Consider the following 25,302-nt stretch of genomic DNA (forward strand, 5'->3'; position numbering starts at 1 on the left):
AGTTGCCTTTTCTCGCAGGTAGTTAAAGCTTCCCGTGGCTACCTGAAAATGACGCGGTGCAGATATCAGGGTCTGGTATTAACCGCTGCAAACCTTGATGAAGTGGCTGATGAGCCACTTCAGTAGTCAGAGGGCTTCTCAAGTTACTAAACAAGCTAATAAACATACTGTTTTATCAAGAGTCTGAGTATGTTTCTAAAAACGTTGTTTTCCAAAAGTGAAAAAGGCATAGCAAAGTCAGGTGGACATTAACTTTGGGTTACCCGTGTCTCCATGTCATCCTTCCCCCATCTCTATTACTTTTTATCACATCAGATTACTGCAGCTTTTAAAATATTTGCAAATAGAATGTGAAAATTCTAGCGATTGGCACATGCCTGAAGTGATCTGTGGTGTTGGAGGACAAGAAGCAAAGGCGCTTGGGTTTTGGTAAAGTATAGACACAAAGAGTAGACATGTATTCCTTTAAGAATTTAGGAATGATAAATAAAAATTAAAAAAAAAAAAAAAAAAAAGGGATCCCTGGGTGGTGCAGCGGTTTAGCGCCTGCCTTTGGCCCAGGGCACAATCCTGGAGATCCGGGATCGAATCCCACGTCGGGCTCCCGGTGCATGGAGCCTGCTTCTCCCTCTGCCTGTGTCTCTGCCTCTCTCTCTCTCTCTCTGTGATGACTATCATAAATAAATAAAAATTTAAAAAAAAAAAGAATTTAGGAATGAAAAGGAGAGTCTAAATGTAAGTTTTAGCTGTCTATACCCTGCGATCAGCCGTACGGCCATCCCCAAAGTGTTACTGTTTCTGACCAAAATCTCCTATGAAAACAGAATTAGATTCCACTTAAGCCAAATCTTTTCATTATCATGTTCTAATAAACCAAACAAGGAGACTCTTTCTGGTAAGAATCTTATTCTTTAAGGAAAATCATCAAAATGAGGGGAGGGAGCAATCTGTCACAGCTTTAATCAGGGTACATAATAGAATACGAGGAAAAGATGTAGGAAAAGTGTAACAGAAAACAATAAAACAAAAGATGCTCGGTTAACTCCAGGAGAAAAGAGAGGTGAGACAGATCAGTTGGAGGACGAGTACTTCAAATCAGTTGTTATTGAGTGTGGGAAGCCGGAGTCAGGGGACTTGAATGGAGAAGAAGCAAATAATCAAAAAGAACAAGATTATAGTGAGATGCTTTGCCCCTTTCTTTCCTATTTCCTGAATTGCCACCAAAACTCTTAGCTCAGCACCTTGTACATATACACAACAAAATTATTTATAGATACTGCCAAAGCTACTGCTCAATACAACCTTTTATTTTATTTTTTTATTTTATTTTATGGGGAAGGGGAGTATTATTTTTCAATGAGCTTTAACAATATCCACTGTATCTCTAGAGAGATTTAGTTTTTTTTTACATCTAACACATATTCTTGTTTTTTTTTTTTGAAGATTTTATTTATTTATTAATGAGAGACAGAGAGAGCGAGAGAGAGAGACACAGGCAGAAGGAGAAGCAGGCTCCATGCAGGGAGCCTGACGTGGGACTTGATCCCGCATCTCCAGGATCACACCCTGGGCTGAAGGCAGATGCTAAACCACTGAGCCACCCCGGCTGCCCTGTAACACATATTCTAACTTACTTTAAAATAAGTTAGAATAACTTTACAAATTCACAAATGAAAATTATACTTTTAGTGGCAGGTAAATATTAACCTATCGGTTTAGATGCAACTAAATGTGAAGTCAATCATGTACCAGAGGAAAAAGGCCCTGCTTTCATACCCTGATGCTTCAACGTATTTCAATTTGCACTTATAAATCCAACTTTTTAACAAATATTTTTGTATTTTGATTCTAGATACTCTATTTAAAGCACTTCACTCCAACTATTTATCCTGATTTCAGATAATCTTTATTTCCAATAAACCAAACCACAAATAGACCCAACTATTTTCTATTTTAACAATGGTTTTATTAGTTTTAGAGACATTTTAATTTGCCTTATAGGATTTTTTTTATTAGATAATGCAACTTTTAAAGTTATTGATTGGCATCTTGAGATAAATTTGCAAAACTTACCATGTTCATCCTTCTCATCGACTTCTCATCGTAGTTTAACATAGTGTTCCTTATGCTTCTATGAAGTAATAGTCCATGGAAAACTATGGACTATTGATTCAAGACTAAAAACGGTTACAAACTTTATAATGGTGAAAAGTACCACTGTGGTGTAGAGTGTTCAGCGGAGTGCTTTGTCCGTTGACTTACTGTGTCATCAGCATGCTCCTCTGGCTTATAGGGCCTACCGTGAACTTTGGCTCAGTATGCATGTGGGATTTCTCAAAACTGTTCTGTTAAGAGAAAGGAGTTTACATAATAAATATATTTTTTAAAGATTTTATTCATTTATTTATTCATGAGAGACACAGAGAGAGGCAGAGATACAGGCAGAGGGAGAAGCAGGCTCCATGCAGGGAACCTGATGCGGGACTCAATCCCAGGCCCAGAGTTAAAGGCTGACGATTGACCGCTGAGCCACCCAGGGATCCCATAAATATTATTTTAATAGTCACTTGAACAGCACCTATCTGTATCTGTAGAGATTTCAATGGCCCAAAACACTTCCATGAGTTCCACGAAGGTCTACAGACCACAATAAGGATACACCAGCTCAAGGCAGCACCAGATAGCTCTGTCCTTGAAGGTGAAGTTGCAAATGAGGCCATTTGTGTGAGGTGTTGTCAGCGTGTCTGGCAAATGATAAGCATCTATTGTTAATGATGAAGATGAAGGTGATGATAAATGACTACTCTATTTTGTAATCATGCTAAATACTAGCATTGTGCTGTCTAAGGGTTGTTTCCATTCGATATGTTTTAAGATGTTCTAGAGGTTGTGTCTGGTTTAGAGAATCAACTGGAGCAGGTCAACAGTAATGCTGCTCTCAGTTCTGGCTTCTTCTCCTCGAAGGAAGACACTGACCACCAGTCATTACACTCTTCCCTCCAGAGACCGGAGGAGCTTTTACAACCCCTCTTACATGGTGTCCAAGCACCCGAGACCAATTTTGGCCACATCTGACAAAAACAATGGCCATTCTAGAGGTCTTATCTCGAGGATTAGGGAGTTTAATTGGCAGTAGATTACCTGACCTAGCATCCAAGAAAAGGTTGTGAAGTTCAGAACTAGGAGAGAATTAGGAAACAAACAAACAAACAAACAAACAAACAAATAAATAAATAAATGTATGTATGTATTAGGAGTTTCTGCATTGGGGAACGCATCCACATGTCAGGTGAGTGGAGCACCCCAGCTCCACGGGGACAGAAGCTCCTGTGCTTGAGACCCTTCCAATCTCCATCTTTATCTGGCTGTGTATCTGTATATTATATAATATCCTTTATAATAAACCAATAAACGTAAATAAAGAATTTCCCTGAGTTCTGTGAGCCATTATAGCAAATAATCAAGCCTGAGGAGGGACTGCGGGAATCCCAGACTTATAGTCAATTGGTTGACAACCCGAGATGTATGACTAGTGTCTGAAGTGGGGGCAGCTTTGTGGGACCAGGCCCTTGCCTGTGAGATCTGTGCTAACTCCAGGTAGTTAGCGTCAGAATTGAATTGAGTTGTAGAACACCCAACTAATACCCCAGGAGTTGGAGAATTGGTGGCTGGTGTGAAGGAAAATCCCACACATTTGGTGTCAAAATATTCCGGGGGGTAGAGGAAACAGTTTTCCTTAGATCACCGTCCTCTAGAGCACTTCTGTGGTAAATTGAGACTAGTGCAGCACTCTGGTCACCAGACTATGTGAAATAGTTACTTTCTAAATTATCTAAGTTCTATATTATACTGCCTAGCTCTTGCAATCCAATGCCTTAGTGTACCTTCCGAGACAAAAGAAGAGAGATTTGAAATCCCATAGTTGAGAAACTCTCAATCTTCCAAATCTCTTTATCATTTATGGTTTGGAACGTGCATAACGGAGTTCCACGTCGGATGAGTAGCTTCTATTGGACCTGACCATCCCATAGGTAACAATCATAAAAACTAGGCTAAAAAAAATAAATAATGACCCGGGGCCAACTTATGGAGGCTTCCACTGGCCAAAGATGAAACTATTTGAGCTTCTTCAAAAATGACAATAAAGGCCATCCAGACCCATCAAATGTGTTCAAATGCATGATTTGATCACTTTCTGACATCCAGGATACACAGTATTAAGTATTCATCTTCTCTTTCCTGAAAGAAGCAGACCATTGGGTAGCCAAATAATGGATAAGGAGAGTACATATTCATTAATGTATTTAATATAAAAATATAAAAGGTTATGGAATTAAGACATACGTGCATGTACACACACATACATATGATTTTAGGAAAAAGGAATGTTTAATGTCTCTCTTTTTATATGCACACGCACAGACGCTTACTGCCTACCTATATAGATAGACATTAAGCATTTATATTTGCTGATGTCATTTTAAAAAAAGCCCCAGAAAAACAGAGCCTCTTCTCATAGCTAGAGTGATCCTTTTATAATGTACGTCATATTATATCTTATATTTGGTCAAAAATCCACAATAGCTCTCAATTTTCTGAAAAGTGAAAACCAACATCCTTCCAAATGCCTGTAAGAACCTGTAAGAGCTGTCCTTGAATTAGCTCCTTACCTAATTTCTCCTCTTGACTATACTCCTGCTACAGGGATTTCCTTCCTGTTCTTTAACACTTGAAGTGTGTTGCAACTTCAAGGCCTCTGCATTGGCTCTATTTTCTGCCTGGAGTGCTCTTTTCCCTCACTGTCACACAGCCAACTGTTGTCTTTTTCAAATCTTTGCATGAAAGTTATCTTCTCAATGAGGATTATGGGTGCATCTCATTAGAAATTACCACCAACTCTCCTGCTTCTCCTGCCAAATGCACATCCTTTCTGACTCTCCTCTTTATTGTCCCAAGGCTCTTATCGTTACTAATATTCACTACTATCTTGTTAAGAGTTGAACTGCCCCCCCCACACACACACTTCAGAATGTGATCTTATTTGGAAATAGGGTCCTTGCAGATGTAATTAGGTAAATTAGAGTGGAGTCTTCTTACTGGAGTGGGGGTAGTAGTGGAGGCTACTCTAAATGGCTCATGTTCTTATAGGAAGAGGGAAATTTGAACATGGAGACACAGGGAGAAAATCCTGTGATGATGAAGGCCGAGATTAGTTATGCACCTGCAATAACCCCCAAAGATCACCGGCTAAGCCTGAAGCTAGGAAGAGACAAGGAAGGATCCCTCTGTGAGTGTGCATTGGAGCGCTGCCCTGTGGACACATTGATTTTAGATTTTTAGCCTTCAGAACTGTCAGACAATAATTTTCTGTTGTTTTTCACCACCCAGCTTACGGCCCTCTGTTGAGGCAGCCTTAGGAAATGAATTCATCCATCTGTACACTACAGCTTTAGTATCCAATTCACCTCTTATTGTTCGTATTGCTTATTGTTTGCCCACCTCCTGTCCCGACTCCCCTTCTCCCAGAAGGCAAACACAAAATAGCAGGGATCTTTCTTCATTGCTATATCCTAAAGCACCTACCAGAGTTCCCGGTCTGTAGCAGGTACTCAATACTATCCGAGCCAAGTAATCTTCACACACATTTCATCATTTAACCATTTTAGTTGTTCTTTGTGTATTTCCCAGCTGTTTGTTTTGTTTTGTTTCCATTTGGGGTTTTATTACCCACAGTCACAGGCAGCACAGCCAGCAGGAATGATCTAAATAACCGCTAAAACTCAATTTCACATCTCTTCTGAAATAAATATTTTAAAATCATTGTTAAAACTAATGAGGTTGACTGCTTATAATTTCATCTCTCTTTATTTCCCCAGCCACGCTTTGTGGAGATGCTGTGAAACAGGTTATCAAGTCAGATACCAGAAGAGAATAGGAGAGTTAAGATAATCAGCTCTCAAGCAATGGAGAATTGATTGAACATAAATTCTTTAACTCACTAACCAAGTCTACATAGAAGAAGTGATTATTCATAATAAACTTCCAAAACCATTATCCTCCTGGCCCCCCTATCCACCAATCTGTTTATACTTCTCAACTTTCAATTATTAAGAACATTCAATTACTTCTGGTTAGGGTAGATGAATTGCTTCCTTTGAGTTCAATAGTTTAAAAGCAACAAAATTAGTTTATGTAGTTTAACTAAATTCATCTCTCAGCAAGCATAAAATCTGTGAAGTTTGACGGGTATTACACATTTACTAATGTAGGTTACTGTACCAGGATAAAATACCTCCCTATATGTTTATATTTGCACTTATCAGTAAGTCCCCACTCTTCCTCCCCCGCCTCACCCCCTCCCCCTTACCCTGCCACCAGCCATGAGCCATTAAAATTAAACCTTAAAATTGCCCCAGGGAAAGTGAAAATGCCTATTGTTTTTAAAAATGAGAGGTCATTCTTCGGCTTAAACTTTCTTGTTTTTGGTCTAGGGTAAGACAACAGTCTTGAATCTAAACCTTGTGAGGGGCAAAGGTTTTCTATCATAAAAGCTTCCTTTTCCAAAAGAAAATCTTGATGTTCTGAACATAGTGTTATGATAAGCCACACTGAAGAGAAAAACAAAGATGTAGGGGACATTCTTGGTAGGCAGAAAGAAGTAGAGACCCTTAGAATAAAAAGGAGAGAAAGAGAAAGAGAAAAACAAAAGTGAACCAACGTTCTTTCACTTTTTCTACCTGTTGTCATATAAAAACTTGGGGAGGACACTCATATAGCACCAGGCAGACCGGAGAAGCTAAAAGTAGAGGGGGACTGTACACAGTTTCATATGGGAAAATCTAGAAAGAGACTGAAAAACAGAGTGCTTTCATCGCAACATAGGGAGAGCACAACAGCACTGACATGACACCTTTAGTGTTTGGGCACAGAAGGCCTCGGCCCATCTATGCTGCCTGCCTCAGTTCTTAGGGATCTATGTGAGGAGTTGAATTTCATTAGCTCCTGCAGGGTTCTTGGTCATGAATTTAGTGTCCCAACAGTCGCTAGACTTGGCAGGTACAAGACCCATAGAGCAGACAAGTGTAGGCTCAGAACAAAATGGAAGGCATGGCTGAGTCTCCATGCAACCACACCATCAATGAAACGCCAGCAGCAATGGAGGATTTGGGGGCTGGACGCTCAGCTCCTGACCTTGCTGAGAACAGCCCATACACTATACAGGTGGACATAACGGGGACCAGGCAAGAGAATTATTCCTCAGCTGGCGGTCAGTAGGAGCCGGCATAGGGCACCATGTGGACCAGCACCATTTTCAGCTTCCCCCATTTGTGTAGAGAGCATCTAGGGAAGGAGGAGGAGGGTGTGTGAAAGAAAGTCCCCATGTAGAGATTTTAGATTTTCAGTAGATTAAATAACTACCAGAATTACCTATCTGCAAACCTAAAATGTTTCTTGTTTTGTTTTGTCGCTTTCCTTTGGAAACAGAGGAGTCAACATAGGGGAGGGCTAAATCAGTTCTAGGAATGATTTTAGGATGTTATTTTGCATGTATGAGCCATTTGTGAAAATATTCAATGATTTTCAGGGACTCAGTTTTTCAAAAAACTGGCTGAAATAAATAAAAAGTTTTGATTTAAAAGTTTAGTAAGATAGCATATGAGACCTCAGTACTGAAATAGCACAAAGTCTATCGATCATTCTATATCCTGACCAAAAAAATTGACCTTTTTTCCCCTTGTGGACGCTTCAAGTATTTTTAAATTATGTAATATTTGGAAATACAGATTACATTTATACTTCACATTTCAGATTATAAAAGATGTATATGAAAACAATCCTTCTTGGGTAGTGCTAATGTGGTATAGGATTAGAAAAAATTTGAGATCTATTTTTATTTGGTAAATTAATTGTGTATTACTAGACATTTGTGGGGGCAAATGAACAAATTGATCGATTATCAATGATAGGAAATAAGTGTTTTCCCGCCCAAACTGTACCCAATGCTTACAATTATAATCATGACTTGGGCATACATCTGTCATTTCTTATGACCTGCTGATCTTACTAAACGTTTTCTGCATTTTCACAAACTAAATATTAAGACGCCTTTGAATTAGAAAGGAAGAAAAATAGATAAGTTATATTCCCCACGTTTGAAATTAAATGATCCGCAGGAAAAATATTTTTATTTATTATAATTTTGAACAAAAAAAAAACACTAGGTTGGTTAGATAGGACTTTTATTTTAAACAAAAATTACAATTCTTTTGTTCACAAGACAAGACGAAAGTTAATATAACAACTTTTTAAAGTGAAATTATAGATTTCCTTGAGACTGACTTTATACAACTAAATGAATTCATCATATTATATATATAACACATTGAAACAATCTTCCACATACTTACGAACTGACGTTCAAATCCAGAACTCTCAGACATAAATTAAATTTCATGTTACTAAAATTTCTTTGTTGTACATACAGAATTATTGTGAATACGTTTTAGACGATCCCAACATTTGTTGTCTCCTTGGTAAACATGAAGGACTATGACATATGAAGACACTGTATAAGGGAAATTAAATCAGCTTTGATCCCATTATTGAGAAAACCATACAGAATAGGATTAAGACAACAGGACATCATGCCTAGCAAATGACAAATGCAATACACCAATTTGAAATGCCTGTTTGAAATGAGGTTGTCATTAAAATCAGTTACCACATGGAAAAGGTGTAGTGGCATCCAGCTAACAGCAAACACTAGTATCAGTATGGTTAGTCTATAGAAAACACTTCGGGATCTCTTTTTGATTCTCATGATGGAACGGTTTACTCTCATGTCATGAACATCCGAGTTTTCTTCAGGTTTCACCTCAAAGCAGGTGGGGACCCCCGGTATGAACTTACTGGATGAAGAGAGCTGACTTCTTACAGAACCAAAGTTTTCTGGAAGCATTCTTGAATGGTTCTCTTGAGGAGGTCTTGCCGGAGCAGGTAAGACACATGCCGTCTTCTTGCTGTACCTTCTCCTGTGCTTTCTGATGAATGAATAGCTCCATTTATGGCTGCTGGAAAGTTTCACCTGAGGCCCACTCTTTTTGAATGGTTGAAGAGTTAAGTTGATCATCTCATTTTCTTCCAGTTTGTTTTCTTTGTTGGACAACCCGCAGCTTATACTCCTGCAGACACTGGTATGGCTCACAGTTAGACACACCAAGGGAAGAATATACTGGACTAGCAATAAAGAGATAGTAAAAGCAATTCTGTACGAATCAGATGGCCACGACTCAACACATAAATACCTGCTGCTCAGCAATGCGGAGTCAAATGTTTCCTGAAGTTCCACCAGACTGTGAAACACTGGAAGGGGAGAACAAATCGCAAAACCTAGTGTCCAGACAGTAGCAATCAGGAAGTAGCCATGGTTTGCTGTTAAATTGTTAGATATAGGATGCTTGATCATATGATACCTGACAATGGCAATTGATATTAGAATTAAAGTTGAAACCAGAACTGACACACATTGAAGAAAAGGCATAATGTGACACATGACTTTGCCAAACATCCACTGATCCAGCAGGACAGAGGTCAGTGTAAAAGGTGAGCAAAACAGCACAACCAAAATATCAGAGAAGGCCAAATTTCCTATAAGGAAGTTTACCATCGTCTTCTGATTACGCTTTCTCATGAGAGCCATTAAAATAAGTAGATTCCCCATAAAACCGAGAAGACTTACAAATGTATAAAGTCCAATCAGAAAATACTGTAAATCATCTACACTGCTTTTATAGTCATCCCAGACCGGGAAATCAGAATTCCGAGTGGCAGCAGTATTGTTCTCTGTGGCAAGTGTCTTGTTATAAAAATCCTGGAGTTCTAAATCCATCTTAGAGTCCTGCTTGGAATAAAAAGACATTAGTTACCAACTTTTAAAAAATTACATGACTACGATAAATCAATTCTGAGAGGGAGACTACATTTTACAATTTGTTCGCATCCCTTATTAATCTCCTTAAAAAAAAAGGGGGGGGGGGTTCATGAGGTCTTTCATTGGTTCCAAGTGCAGAACAAATATCACCTAATAACAATGACAGTAAGTCTGAGTCTATCATCATTCCTATGATGTATTAACTTTCATTAAAGTCACAGATCTTGTTTTTTAAATTTATATAGATATAATGAAAGGGGAAGTATATAAGAACTTCAAGAGACCTAATTTACAATAGCTCCTTACTACTATTCATCCAGTCAAGGTGCTTATTCCTGGTGTGGTCACATAATCTTATCTTAAAACATTTGCTGGTTTCCAACTTCCATCAAGGTCAAACTTAAAAGTCATCTATCCTGAAGCATTCCTGGGTCTACTCAATTGGATGCGATCTCCTCTTCGGAACCCCCGTACTGCTCTGTGTATAGCTGTCTCATGCCATATGTCACAATTTGCCTTGCAATGCAATTAAAATACATAGCAGCCTACCTTATCCACTTATAAGCAATGGAAAACAGAAAATTGTTATTTATTCATCGTGGTATCTACCACAATCCATGGCCCAGTGACTTCACAGTTGTAGGTGCTAAATAAATATTTATGGAAAAATGAAAAATTCAAACAAAATAAATATTTATGGGAAGAGGAAAAATTCAAGCAAATGTCTTGTATCCTAAATATTATCTAGTTCGTGCAGTGTTCAAATGTAAGCTTCTCAGGTGTAGAAACACTATCCTAGGACTTCGGTGTATACAGTAGGCACTTAACTAAGTGTTTATCAAGCTGTACTGTTGACTGTGTGTGTACAATACCAGATGGCAGTCGTTCCATGATCAATTCTTCATCCTTTGAGATGTGCCAGATTATCATGAGTTAGGATAGCTACTGACCAGCAGTCCACTAGTGTTTTGAAAAACAAAATTTACCTATTTATTTTTTTGGCCTAAAAACTGAAACTAATTTTCCACTTTAAAAAGATGGAATAAATTCATATCGTCTAAGGAAAATCTGTATCTTAAAATTAAATACAGAAGTAATACTAATATCACACCCCAGTATAAGTTCTTTTTTATTTCAAACAAAATTAACAGTGTAATATTATCGATGGCACAATGGTATTCTTATTTCCTGCTACACATTAGAGATTTGACAGTATTATAAAAAAGTAGGCACTATTATTTTTTTAACAAGAGTTTCCTATAGAATACTCGGGACAGCAATAGTTAATTAGTTCTGATGGATATACATGTTGTTATAGAGATCCTCATATAATGCAAATTTAAAAAGCATTTACACTACATTTCAATTTATATTTACGTACGTATTTCTAGGTCTATAGTTGGATAACTATAGTTAAAAAACTATAAAAATACATATATATTTAATTAACGGTGAATACTATTATCTTTACCCTATAAGGGACTTTTAGGTCCTGATCCAAAATATTTCCAAATAGAAAATCCTATTGTGTACATACATCCATTATAAATAATTTTAACTTCAGGTTTATAGACAGCAGGTTTCAAATAGGATGATATAGGCATCATTGTTCTATGAGAAAACTTGAAAGTTTAAGTTTTTCAGAACTTTGACAATGGATTCTATGTTGATTAAATTACTTTCTGGTAACTAAGCACATCCCTTTAAAGATAAATTAATTCAAAAGCTCAGGATCTTATTCATTCATTCTTAGGCATTAGCCAACAATTTACATTGATACTGCCCCAAGTTAAAAGGGGTAAACGGGTGCAGGGTCACTCTCGTGGCCTACTGAGTCAGATAGTCCTCATACTAACCTCGCAGGAACTATTCTGTACAGATTAGCAAGCTTCTAATCAAAGTAGCTTTGACTGGCCTTTCTGCCTAATTTCCTGGGTTCTGACAATTCCTCTGGTTATCAACCTTGTTCATAATCCTTTTTACATTTATAATGCGTGTAGGTCATTTGTTACTGTGATCCCACTTAGTTCTTCTGTTGACTCAGTTTCTTGAGACAACTCTTTTTCGCTGTAGATCAGTGGCTACTGGTGGCTTTTTCTACTAGCTTGTAGAAGGAAGGACACTACTACTTGTAAGGAAGGAGGACAAAAGAGAAATTGAGCAGTTGGTTCTAGAACGGCTTTGTGCTTTCTTGGGACATGTAACTAGAGGATGACACCTCCTTAAAGTAAAATGTTACTGTCCAAAATTTTTCGAAGGAAGAGGAAATGCAGTACAATTTACGGTAATAGAAACAATGTGGTTTTGAGTCTAGCATTCGGTTCGACTCCAGTGTAGTGGTCAGTCTTCTCAATTAGACCCTAATGGAGACAAAGGAAAATGTTTTAATTCTTTTCATGATAGAAATGATGCTTAATGGAGTGATGGTGTACATGATGGATACTAAGTAAACACTCTTACTCATCATTTTAAAAAGCACTTTAATTTTTCCCAGCTTTAAATGAAGAGGGATGAATCATCCAGGGAATACAAGAAAATTCAGGATAGTGTATGACCATATGTATGTAAACATACGTATATGTCTGGTTACATACACAGATATACTGGAACCACCAAAATTAGACAGGTTTTCAAATGGCCCTACAATGAAATAAGGAGATAGATCCACTGACAATGGGGATAGTTTAGCACTTTAAATTTTTGAATGAGGTCTCTTCAGTGACAAAGCAACATAAAGCTAAAATAGCAAAAAAAAATTAGTTTAAAACATATGTTTTTATTTAAATGTAAAAGAAGTACATCAGATTTCGGTGTGTCACTAAAAATTTTCTATAAAACAAGTGCAGAAAACACTGAACTCATTAAATTATAAAAACCATTGCCTTGTTAGTAAGCAGATGAAGGAAATGCCATCCTGAGTATTCACTGGACACAGGACAAACTGAGGGCAACACTTCTTTCCCTCCCTAAAAAACACTACTTTATATATAATTTGAAAGGGGAGGCTCCTTTTATTAAGGAATAGCTAAGAGAGATTAGTTGTTCCTGCCTTTATTCATTCAACTAGCGTTTATTGAACAATTATTGTGTGATGTGGTCTGCAAGGCTCTGCCATAAACATAACAAATACACGGTACAAGGTACTGTGGGGGGAATTCTGAGGAGTTATTTCAAGGTTATATGATGAGTAATTACAGACTACAAGTGCCTGAGATATAAAAGGGCCTAAATGGATCATGAATGAATGAAAGAATGAATGAATGACATTCTCCTGACTGCCAGTGTTGGATTCTTTTTTTTTTCACAACAGCATGAACACTTAACACTGTTAACACTTAACACTTAACACTGTTGCTCAATATCATGGATGCCTCTTTGCATCTATTGATAGATTGACAAATTATCATTTTTTCTTATGTTTTTTTTCCCCTCTCCTAACATTCATTCCCTCACTTAACATTCATTTATTCATTTGATTTTGGTGTGACTGTAGCCAACCTTGTGCTGCTCTCCCTCTAGCCCCAGTCCAACCCATCCCATCCACATGCAAAAATACACATATCACTTAATATCATGCTCCACACTAAATGGGCATTTTGTGACTCTTTGCTCCAACGACTTCTCACAACTAGAGCAATTTGCACTGGGGCTGGGACAAGGAAGGGAATGGGCAACCCAATGGCATGTAGAGTATTTGGAGCTGAAAATAATCAAGACCCAAAAGACTCGGGTAGAAACTCTGGCCTCCCCACCAAATGCCTAAGAAAGATTTAGCTAGAGGACCTGAACCAGGAAAAGAGCTACTCACAGAGATTCCTTTTTGCCTAAGAAACCCAGCTGCACAACAGAGCAACCTGCATTTTCCAAACATTTCCTCTCATCTTCCCGCTAATGGCTCTCCTCTCTTCCTCCTCTCCTTAGCTCAGGATGACATATACGCCTCATTTTGCCTCTCTTTGGGATTTCCGTGTCTGTGTAGATTCCCTGTAGGTAGGAAGCTAAATTTGATTTTTCTTCTGTTAATGTGTCTCACGGAAATGTAATTCTTAGTCCAACTAGAACTTTGGGTAAAGAAACTTCTTCCTCCCTGACAGTAGCCAGGGGGATATTTCAAACAGTAGGAAATGTTTGTCCAGTGAGATTTGTGTTGTTGTTGTTTTTTTTTTTAATTGAAAATCAGTTTTAATTGAAGCTACTTTAAAATGAAAGGGGGGAAAAAAAAGCACAAAGGGTTTCTTTTCTTAAATTTACCCTTTCACTTCCCTGAAAAGCACAATAAGCAAACCTGTCATGGAAATGTCGATCTGTTTAATTATGATCTGCTTTTATAACAAGCGTTATTATAAGGGACACTGTACAATTTTATGCAACATGAATACTTTATATGTAACACAAGTAATGTAATAAGTATACTTTTCTTCATCTTAGAGTGCCAGAGGAATTATGAACTGTAACCAGAAATAAACATTTAAAGACGAAATATCACATCAGAAGAAATTTGATACTGTAACCAGAAATAAACATTTAAAGACGAAATATCACATCAGAAGAAATTTGATACCGAGTGTGAAACCTCTGCTGCGCTTACTGGTGACATTTTCTTCTTTTGTGTCTAGTTTTACCTCCAGTCCCACCATCAGGGCTCCCAGGCTGCAACCTCAAATTTTAATCCTCAGGGTGAAAAAAGTGAAAAAAAAAAAAAAAAAAAAAAAGTTCTTTGTCACATTGTGACTGCTAAAAAGCAATGTCTCCGCAGGCTCGCTGGAACTTTCTGATACTGTGGTTTCCTTATAAAAATCGATCTGTGGCTGACACCAAGACAGATGAAATGTTTCGGATGGGCCTTAAGTAGCTAGTTCCTAAAAGGAGTAATGGGAGGAGCTGCCAGGGATTCACGGGATGGCGAGAGCCAGCTCACGGGTCTAAAGGAGCCTCCTTTGTCCGGATACTTCCCGTCCTGGGGACGTGCACCTGCTTTCACGGGGGATGCATCACCCTCAAGGTCTGGGCGATCCTGGTCCCCGCAGCAGCGCCGAGATCCCGGCTCTGCCCTGACCCGACCCGCAGCAACCGCGACGTCTCCAGGTCCTCAAATTCCCCCAGGACCCCTTGTAAAAGCCGGAATCAGGCAGAATTGGGGTCGGGAGAGGAACGCGGCTGCAGCCGACGGGAGCGGGCGCGCGCCCCTGAGATCTAACAGCAGTTCCCCCCCCCCGGAAAAACCCGAAATTCAAGACTCGACCCGGCCGGAGCCGGTGCGGGGCCCCGCAGACCCGCCGGAGGGCTCGGACTTGGGGCTCAAGGCAGGTCCCCGCTCCCGGAGGCCCCGGCCCGGCCTGCGGGCTGCGCCCCCCCGGACCCCGCGCCCGCCGCACCGGGGAGCACCTGCCCGCGCCCCGGCCCCGGCCCCGGCCCCGACCCGCGGCCCCGACCCGCGGCCCCGCAGGCTGCAGCCCGTACCTGGGGCGCCCGCGCCTCGGCTCCCGGGGACGCGCTGGCGGCTGCGGCGGGCGGCGGCGGCGGCAGGGGAGGACCGGGGCGGGGGGCGGGGGGCGGGGGGCGCGGAGAGGAGCCTCGGACCTCGTGACGCCGCCGGGACCCCGGGCACCCGCTGCAGGGCGCCGCTCCGCGCCCGCCTCCCCGCCCGGCCAAGGCGGGGCCCGAGCAGCGGCAGCCCCCGCCCCGCGGCCCCGCACCCCCCGGCCCCGCACCCCCCGCCCCGCGGCCCCGCACCCCCCGGCCCCGCACCCCCCGCCCCGCGGCCCCCCGCAGCCCCCGCCCCGCGGCCCCGCACCCCCGGGCACCCGCAGCCCCCGGGCACCCGCAGCCCCGCAGCCCCCCCGCAGCCCCCCGCCCTCCGGCGCCCCTTCCCCCGCACCCTCCCTCACCCCTTCCCCTTCCCAGCCGCGCCCCCCCCCCCCACCCCCCCCCGGGACCGGGGCGCGGCTCCCCGGGGCCCCCCGCAGCCCCCCCCCCCCGGCCGAGGCCAAGTTAACTGGAGCAGCGGGATCTCTGCCCGCGGGGCGCGGGGCCTGGCGGAGCCGAGGGGAGGACGTGGGGGCGCCGGGGCAGCGCCTAGGGCTGGGGCTCCCCAGAGCACGCTTCAAGGCCCGGTTCTCCCTTTGTTCGGAACAAAGAAAGAAAGAAAGAAAGAAAGAAAGAAAGAAAGAAAGAACCCCCCAAAGGGGACGCTGCTCCTTTGCACCTGTTTCGGCAGGAGGAAGGGCCAAGCCTGGCGCCGAGGCTGGTGCGGAGGCGGGGAGGGGGGGGGGGTGCGCACCTGCGGGGAGGGGGGACGGGGGGGCGCACCTGCGGGGAGGGGGGACGGGGGGGGCGCACCTGCGGGGAGGGGGGACGGGGGGGCGCACCTGCGGGGAGGGGGCACCTGTGGGGAGGGGGGACGGGGGGCGCACCTGCGGGGAGGGGGCACCTGCGGGGAGGGGGGACGGGGGGGCGCACCTGCGGGGAGGGGGCACCTGCGGGGAGGGGGGACGGGGGGCGCACCTGCGGGGAGGGGGCACCTGCGGGGAGGGGGGACGGGGGGGCGCACCTGCGGGGAGGGGGCACCTGCGGGGAGGGGGGACGGGGGGCGCACCTGCGGGGAGGGGGCACCTGCGGGGAGGGGGGACGGGGGGCGCACCTGCGGGGAGGGGGCACCTGCGGGGAGGGGGGACGGGGGGCGCACCTGCGGGGAGGGGGCACCTGTGGGGAGGGGGGACGGGGGGCGCACCTGCGGGGAGGGGGCACCTGCGGGGAGGGGGGACGGGGGGGCGCACCTGCGGGGAGGGGGCACCTGCGGGGAGGGGGGACGGGGGGCGCACCTGCGGGGAGGGGGCACCTGCGGGGAGGGGGGACGGGGGGCGCACCTGCGGGGAGGGGGCACCTGCGGGGAGGGGGGACGGGGGAGCGCACCTGCGGGGAGGGGGCACCTGCGGGGAGGGGGCACCTGCGGGGAGGGGGCACCTGCGGGGAGGGGGGAACGGGGGGGGGGCGCACCTGCGGGGCGGGGGCTGCGGTCCCCTGATGGCGGCGACGGCTGGGGGTCAGGCAGGCGGGACCGAACCCGCGCTGGCACTGCTCAGAGACACAAAGACGGCGGGGGGGGGGGGGGGGAAGGGTTGTCATAGGTCAAAAAAAAAGGAAAAACCACAACCACCCCAATACCCTCCAAACATTTGGCCCTTTGTTTCTCAACGTGATTTCCATCCCCAGAGTTTCCAAATCTGTCTTGCAGGTTCGCCGTATTTTCGTTAGTCATTAGTTGGCAGGTGTTGGAGGCTTCTGTGTGTGTGTGTGTGTGTAGGAGGTGGTGGGGGGAGAGACAGACAGACACACACTGGAGAGTCGCAGACAGGCCCACGTGTCTGTAGCCGCGACCTTGCAGGCGACAGATTGTATTTATTGTACATTTCAAACCTGAAAACGATCATGTCACGGCCGCAGCCACAAGTGTTTGGTGATGAGTGTGATCCAGTGGGGCCGGGGCTCCGGGGCAAGGCAACCTGCAAATCTAGCAGAAGTGAACAAAAATTCCTGGGCCCCTGTGCTGCATCTTAGTGTCTGATACGCAGGGAATCGGCCAGAGAGTCATCCAAGAGCTTTTTTTTTTTTTTTTTTTTTTTTTTTTAAATATTTTTTTTTTTTATTTATAATAGTCAGAGAGAGAGAGAGAGAGGCAGAGACACAGGCAGAGGGAGAAGCAGGCTCCATGCACCGGGAGCCCGATGTGGGATTCGATCCCGGGTCTCCAGGATCGCGCCCTGGGCCAAAGGCAGGCGCCAAACCGCTGCGCCACCCAGGGATCCCCCATCCAAGAGCTTTTAAATACCTCAAGGGAATCTAGTTCCCATTTCATCCTTCTCTATTTTATTTCTGGAATACTAGCACCTTCTCCCCAAATGCTTGACAGAGCAGGCAGGGGCGGCCTCTGTAGCCGGGGAGCTGAGGGATGGAGTGTCAGGAAGGGTGACTGGGGAGAAACCAGTTTCCTTCTTAGACTGTCTTGACTCCAGCGTTGGCACGGGCAGTACGGGACACACTGCCACGGGAATTTCTGTCCCTCGGTCCCTGGCAGGTGCAGTGCACACCTACTTCAAACACGCGTGGTCTGTGAAACAGCTCCCAAGTGAACCCCGTTGTGACTACCTTCCGGAATACTAGTCTCTGCTACAAGCTTTTGTATGTTAAAAATACAAGATGGATTTTATTTCTTTTCCACAAACGTTGTTTTCTTTGGCTAATCTCGACCCTTCGTTTGAAGTAGCTGTTACTATCAGAGTATTAAAAATAAAAGGCCAACATGTCAGTGAGACAAAGATTTTGATTCACCCACCGTTCCCTTCCCGCTGCACACACAAGGATACAGGCCTCAAGAAGCCTTCCTTCAACGCACGTTCAACCTACGTGGAGCAGACAAATTAGGTGGACAAATCCTTCTTTGGAAGATTTGGTCAACTTGCAAATTCCAACAATATGCTACATCAAGGGGAATGCGCTTTTACCTTCAAATTTCCCAGGAGGGATTCAAGGCTAATCATCATCACTCTTTGTAGAACATAATACGGGATTTTGTTCCTACTTGATGGAGTAAATCCAAGCAGGTGGAGTACTACCTCTGGGAACACAAATAGTAATGTCCACCTCTGCTCTAGGTATTTTTTCCTACTCGCTATTTATAAAATACTCATTTGGGAAATTAAGTTGGATTTTATGTGTGCTACAAAATTAAACTGGCTATTTTCCATTTCTCACGGTTCTTCATCAGTTATGAAAGAAAGCCTTTCTGTAAAGGTGAAAGTTAAAACTACTCAGGACTCCTAAGACAAATTATTGAATAATAAAGCACGCTCCAAACAATGCCTGAGGTAGTATTTCTCTGAGGAACGTGTCTGTTGTTTCTGTCAGTTATTGCTGCATTTTAATAACAGCTACCGTTGGTGAAGGACACTTACTAATGTGCATTGAAATAACCTCAAATGATATGTCATCTTGATATATAGGAATAGCGGTGACAAACAAAATAGAAAAAATGGTACTATTTTATTTGATGCGTTTTCTTTCTGTGAGGATTTTTGTCACACTCATTAAGAGTAGACATGTCTTCATCCACAGTTTTGAGCATGGCTAATTTAAATCCTTAATTCTTAAAATATATGGAAGAGGCCATTTCCGCATATTATCAGAATATTTTTATGATGCTCATTGCTGTCTTGATTTCTTTGCAATTGTATTAGTTTGTCATATAATCAGTATTTAGGACTTAAACACAGTTGGGAAATACATGCAGTTTTTTAAGGAACAGGAGCAATTAAAAAAGTTAACCCAAAGTTTTGAGTGTAGAGAGCCATTGTTCCAGAGAATACAATGAGAATTTTGAGGTCCTAAGGGGGTATGACAAACGTATAATTGTCTTCTTCTGACAAGCACTTTGCTACTTAGGCAACACTTTATCTTTCCTTTTGATTCCCGAATGATTAAATCATTAAGTATAAAGCAGTGACTGATTTCCAGACAGAACGTACAGTTCTTTTTTTTAAATAAATTCTCCGTGCCAGAAATACATACACACATACGTGTGGTACGCATATGTAGATACCTCTATGCAATCCTGTATCACAAATGTCGTTGTATATTGGACTCTTGTCAGAACACCTGGATTTCATTCAGGCTTTATTTCAAATTAGTGGCATCGCTTTAGACAAAACACTTGGCCTTTTTAGTTTTCACTTTCTTTGTAAACTGAAATGTTGTGACTAGTAGATATGGAACTCTCTTTGAGGTCTGACTCTCTCTCTCTCTCTCTCTTTTTTTAAGATTTTATTTATTTATTCATGAGACACAGAGAAAGAGAGAGAGAGGCAGAGACACAGACAGAGGGAGAAACAGGCTCCATTCAGGGAGCCCGACGCGGGACTCGATCCTGGGACTCCAGGATCAGGCCCTGGGTTGAAGGCGGCGCTAAACCGCTGAGCCACCCGGGCTGCCCGAGGTCTGACTCTCTAGGACTTTATGCCATTTACAAGCATGTGTTATAGATACATATGTAAAAAGAGAACCTGTTTGGATCTTCAGACAATTTTAATGATCATAGAATTTGTTTCTCTCCATATTAGAAAAAAAAAGAAAAAAGAAATACTATGGATAGCTTTCCATTTTTACTGGCACATTCTCTTTCCTGCAGCTATAATAACTACATAATGATACTTGATTCATTCTCTAAAAAGTTGTGGATGTCTTACATATCAACAAATGATTCTTTGTTTCATTATATTATTTCAAAAATCTCAGCACAAAATATGTAAAAGAAGACAACGTAGACTCCTTTGGGGACATACAGTTTCTATCATGTAAATCCATATATAGTTCATATATTATTCCCTTTTGTAAATCAACCCAAAAAGTGGTGATGTTGATAAGTATCTGCCCAATATTACTTTTTAAAGCGAAATTTTCATTTCTTAGCTAAGTTTTAATGGTCAGTATTTTACATCCACTTATAAGTCTAAATATAGCTTTGCTATATTTAAGTGGAAATGGAAGAGAAATGATTTATTTGTTTTTGATATGTTGGTTTGTTTTGAATAGTCTTTAAAAAGAATGTTTAGAGAACTGTTCAAAGCATAAGCCCAGAATCCAAAGTTGATGTGGTTAAGTGAAGAAGTGAACGTTCCTGGAAAATGTATCTGTAACCATATTCCTACTCTTATCATACAGGTAATTCAGCTTTTAAAAGTATATTATTCAGCAGGTAGAAAAACTTCTAAGACATTTTTCTGCTGGACATTATATGCATTTTTAAAGGCAGGAGGATGAATTTTTGAAGCTTATATTTAGTAGGAAAGCAGAATTAACACACAAAGAAAATAAAAAAATAAGAAGACTCATCAAGAGAAGTACGTAATAAGCGCACATATGCATAAAATATGTGTAGCATTTACATATATGTAAGATACATGTTTTCACGGATTCCGTGCATGTATAGAAGCAGCAGTTATCCACCGTAACTAACGTGCCCAAGACAGTTTTAAATGTTTCGGACGAACACGTGGGCCTGATTTGTGATGTTCATAGTTTATGTAATCCTCCCTTATTCCTTGTTCTTCAATCCTTCCACAGAACTTTGCCCAACGTCTTGTTGCCAGATCGAATCCAGGCTGCGAGTTTAAAGAGGTGAAAAAAAAGTCGTCACTGTCTTCCAGAGATCACAGTGTGGTTCTGTGCAAATACACAATTAATTGCATCTAGTGTACTCAATCCTGGGTTAGAAATAAATTTAATGGGCTGCAGAAATATATGAATACGGTACATTCAGCCTATGGGGGGGATGGAGAGGTATGAAAGAGGGCTTCCTAGTTGAGAGGCTACTTGAACTGAAGCTTGAGGAACTGGTGAGAGTTAAATCCAATCCCCAAATGATGGGCCTGAGTAAATAAGAAGAGGGGATACGGCCTGAAGGTGAGAGAGGGTGTATCAGAGAGGTGCAAAGAGTTTGGTGTGACTGAGTGTGTGGGAAGTGGTGGAGGATGATACGGAAAATATCGGTTAAAGGACACTGCACTTGAAGTGTCTGGAGAGCACCTAGACTATTTAAGCTGGGAGGGATATAACTGGACCATCGTGAAACCCACTGAGGCAGAAGCCCATTCAGCAGAGAAATAAGTAGAGCTTGATCGCATGTAAGGGATGTTTAGGGGGTAGAGTCAACGGGAATGTGTGAGCGACTGAATTTGAGAGTGTGAGACAGAAACACAGGACAGCTCTTAGATTCTGGTTTGAGGGATGGGGATGATGACCAGACTGAGATTCCCGTTCACCAGCTGAGAAGCACATTTGTCCAGGAAGCCCAGAGACATCTGTCCTTTAGGTGGAGATGTGGGGTTGTGAGCACACAAGCGTGTATTTGACGACACAGGGCAGGATTATGCATTAAGGGTTTAAAAAAAAAAAAAAAGAAAAGAAAAGAAAAGGAAAAGATCAAGAATGAGATCTCTGGTAAATTTGGGTATTTCAAGTCAATCAGGGAAAAGACGGGACCACAAAAGGTGGTGACACACAAGCTTTTGAGGGGGTGATCTTGGACGGGGGGAGGGGAAGGTCCTCTGAGCGAGTCATCTTCTAAAGAACCATCCAGAAGGGCAACAGGACAGAGACTTTTGGGAAGAAGAGGAAAATGGAGAGGGGCTCACTTGCCCAGGTGACGTCACTCAGTAGCAAGGTGGGGAGGTGGTCCCCAGAGCTCCGAAGGGCAGCAGCGGCCTGATGTCGTTTATGGATACGGATTTTGTTCTATCCATGGTTCGTAGACGATGGGTGCAGTTTCTCGGGCTCTAAAAAGTGGATGGGCTCTCACTGGTTACAAACAGATTTCTCTGGATAACGTTTGAAGCAATTAGATGTGTGAGAATTTGGGTTTGGTGCTGTCTGGCTTTGGGCTACTAGTCCTAACCCGCAGTGAAGAAGCAAACAGTATGGGGGCCCCGTGGGCTAATAGGCAGGTGCCATCTCGGGCCCCCTCTAGCAGGATCCTAGGGAGGAACACGTGTGAGAAGTAGGGGGAGACCTGGGAGAGGGAACAGGGGACCGTCCAGCGAGCAAGGAGAAAAGCCTGAAGTGTGGCGTTCATGCAATCAGGAGAAAGAAGATTCCAAGAGCGTAGGGTGGTCAAGAGAGGCACCTGCACCCTAAAGAATAAGTGTGATAATGTCTGAACCGTTTCCACGGGCTTTGGTCACTGGTGGGCTGGGCAGAGGTGGTTTCCGGCGGCCCATGCTGCGGAGGCAATTGGTGGAGGAGTTCCCAGGAAGGAGAAGGCAGCACAGAAGCTAGGGCATCGGGATCCCTGGGTGGCACAGCGGTTTGGCGCCTGCCTTTGGCCCAGGGCGCGATCCTGGAGACCCGGGATCGAATCCCACATCGGGCTCCCGGTGCATGGAGCCTGCTTCTCCCTCTGCCTGTGTCTCTGTGTCTCTGCCTCTCTCTCTCTTTGACTATCATAAATAAATAAAAATTAAAAAAAAAAAAAAAAGAAGCTGGGGCATGGGCGAGGGGGTTACCATGAAGGAGTGAGCAATTTTATTTTTGTTTTCATTTTAGTGTTGCACCAAGAGAGCGGCACTGTTGACTAAACAGGTGTTGTGGTTGTGTTATTGTGTAACAGCCCCCACAAATTTAGTGGAAGATAAACGACAACTCACGCATGGATTTTCTGCTCCTGGATTGAGGGGGTGAGCACAACAGGGGTGGCTTGTCTCTGTCACACGACATTTGGGATGTCGGCCGGGAAACCCCAGTGGGCTAGGCTGACTCAAGGCCTGGGGCCCAAACAGCTGGGGCAGAGGAGCTGCGGCTGAAGTGAGGCCTGTGGGAGGGAGGCCGGTTGTTGCTGACTTCAGAAGCAAGGAGGAGCCTATGGAAATTGAGGATATGAGGTAGGAGACTAGGGGAGAAGGAGGACAACTGGAAATATCTTCTAAAAGGAGAGAGATCGAAGTCCACTCAAGCTCAAGAACTTCAGCTAAGGTTTTGAATTTGTAGTTTCAACGATCCGCGCAGTTATCTTTACCTTTATGCTGCGTTCGTAGAGGGGGTAGCCAAGCAGTTTCCTGGGTTCAGAAGAGTCCGATTACTACCTCAGCCCATCCTTGGATACTTACCCTCTTTCTGGATTTATATGTATCCAGAGAAGGAAAGCAATGGCTAGACTTTAAACAAAGGAACAAAGCCAGGCTGCTTACCTGAGCAGACTGCGGCCTGGAGTCCCTGATTCCACCTTTGTGCCAGCTGCTGCTGCTGCTGTTCCCGTGGACCCAAGGAGTCTTTTTTTTCCTTTTTCTTCTTCATTCCTTTGGGAAAAACTGCGCTGTCTCAGGGATGTGAACTGGCTTTTACATTTCGGAGCCGAGTGTGGCCTCCTGATGTTGCCTGTGTCGTGAAAGGGTCTCATATTAAGCCTGAGATCTGGGAGCAGGGTGGTGTGAAGGTGGAAGCGGGGCAAGAACTGTCAGAGATCTTTGTCATGGATGATGGGAGGTCAGAGGAGGCGTTCAGACTTGCCCTGCTCACCAGCTGTTCCTACTCCACAACTTTGAAAGGAGATGTGAAGGGAATAGCACTAGTTATAATCAAAAGCAGTAATAGTAACAATGGCAAAGCTCTGCTCATTACCCCAGGTAACAAGTGCATCATGTGACACTTTGTAAAATAACGTTACATTTTTGTTGAATGTCTATAGGGTGTCAGCCAGGCGTGTATTTATTAACCTTTTGCTGGTCATTCACCTGCTTATTAACCAGCAGAACCAGGCCTTTTTTTTCCCTCCTTTTCCTTTTTCCTTCTTTTCCTCCAGGTCTGCAGGAAAATGTTTGGGTATTTACTAAATAATTTTAGGGCCCTAGTCCTCTAGAGTCGGATTCTGACAGTTTTAAAACAAACGCTCTAGGTTTGTAGTCTATGTGACGGAATGAGAACTTTCCTGAAGTGCACTCCCATTTCAAACCAAGAACAAATCCGTATATGTGACTTAGCTTCTCTACACAAAAAGCTAATTGAATTGTTTATCTACATTCTTGTATCCTGACATTTTTAACTAAATTAATTGTAACCTATTCCTGCGAGTTAATTCTCAAAAGGACACCTGGATTACGTGATTGTGTTGACCATTTGATTGTACTAACCGAGTTAGTCAAAACTCTTTGCTTCTTATATTTCGTTGGTTCCGAGGCGGGGATTTTAAGGAGCTATTTTAGTACTCTAACTCTGAGATTCAGTTACAATGGATTGCGCGTCATTGCTTTACTGGAAGCACTTTCTTTCTTCCTCGGGGGTCCCTGAAATAATATTGCAGTCTATATTCTGGGACATCATGGGTTCAAATAAATGCAATAATAAGTTACAGAAAGAAGGAAAAACTGACACCTAATTAATGCATAGAATAGGAACTGATTCACCAAGGTGATTCCTAGGAACTTCAACCCCGACGCGGTTTTCTCCTACAGTATCATCCACTAGCTAGTTTTCACATGACAGGTTAACACCTGTCAAGGTTTTCTGAGTCATAATTTATGACAACTCTCCTATATCAAGGCCTATTAGCATTTTAGAATCATTAACTTTAGCAGCAGAAATGCATCAAGTGACCAGTAGTTACAATGGATAAACTCCGTGAGCAAGTTTAGTGACACACTTTCATCTCTATAGTCATCGAATCATGCAATTTAAAGGTTCAGCCCATTTTTTTAGATGATAAAACTAAGGTTTATAGGGGTTTAATGAATAGGGCCTATCCTGTTTAAATGACAGAACAAAAGACTTGCCCAAGAGAACAGGAGAACAGATCATTGATTTAATTCTGCTGGTCATGGTTTCTAGGTCAG

The 25,302-nt window shown here is 43.2% G+C and overlaps 1 protein-coding gene across 7 annotated transcripts in view; it reads right to left on the reverse strand.

The window, feature by feature from the left end:
* Positions 1-8,248: 8,248 nt before the first annotated feature.
* The window catches only part of NPY5R (neuropeptide Y receptor Y5), a 45,200-nt gene continuing 28,146 nt past the window's right edge, over positions 8,249-25,302 (reverse strand). For 3 of the 7 annotated variants that reach the window (XM_041738649.1, XM_041738651.1, XM_041738648.1), the window contains 2 exons: positions 23,665-23,851; positions 8,249-9,898 (listed from right to left, as the gene is read on the reverse strand). In XM_041738649.1, the coding sequence (XP_041594583.1) occupies positions 8,549-9,889 (1,341 nt within the window). In that variant the 5' untranslated portion in view covers positions 9,890-9,898; positions 23,665-23,851 and the 3' untranslated portion in view covers positions 8,249-8,548. Of the gene's footprint in view, positions 9,899-14,492; positions 14,615-15,391; positions 15,444-19,797; positions 21,085-23,664; positions 23,852-25,302 lie in introns of those variants that run through there. The other 4 variants (XM_041738652.1, XM_041738646.1, XR_005985260.1 and 1 more) reach the window with 4 other exon arrangements.

Source organism: Vulpes lagopus, chromosome 23, assembly GCF_018345385.1.
Source record: "Vulpes lagopus strain Blue_001 chromosome 23, ASM1834538v1, whole genome shotgun sequence".
NCBI lineage: Eukaryota > Metazoa > Chordata > Mammalia > Carnivora > Canidae > Vulpes > Vulpes lagopus.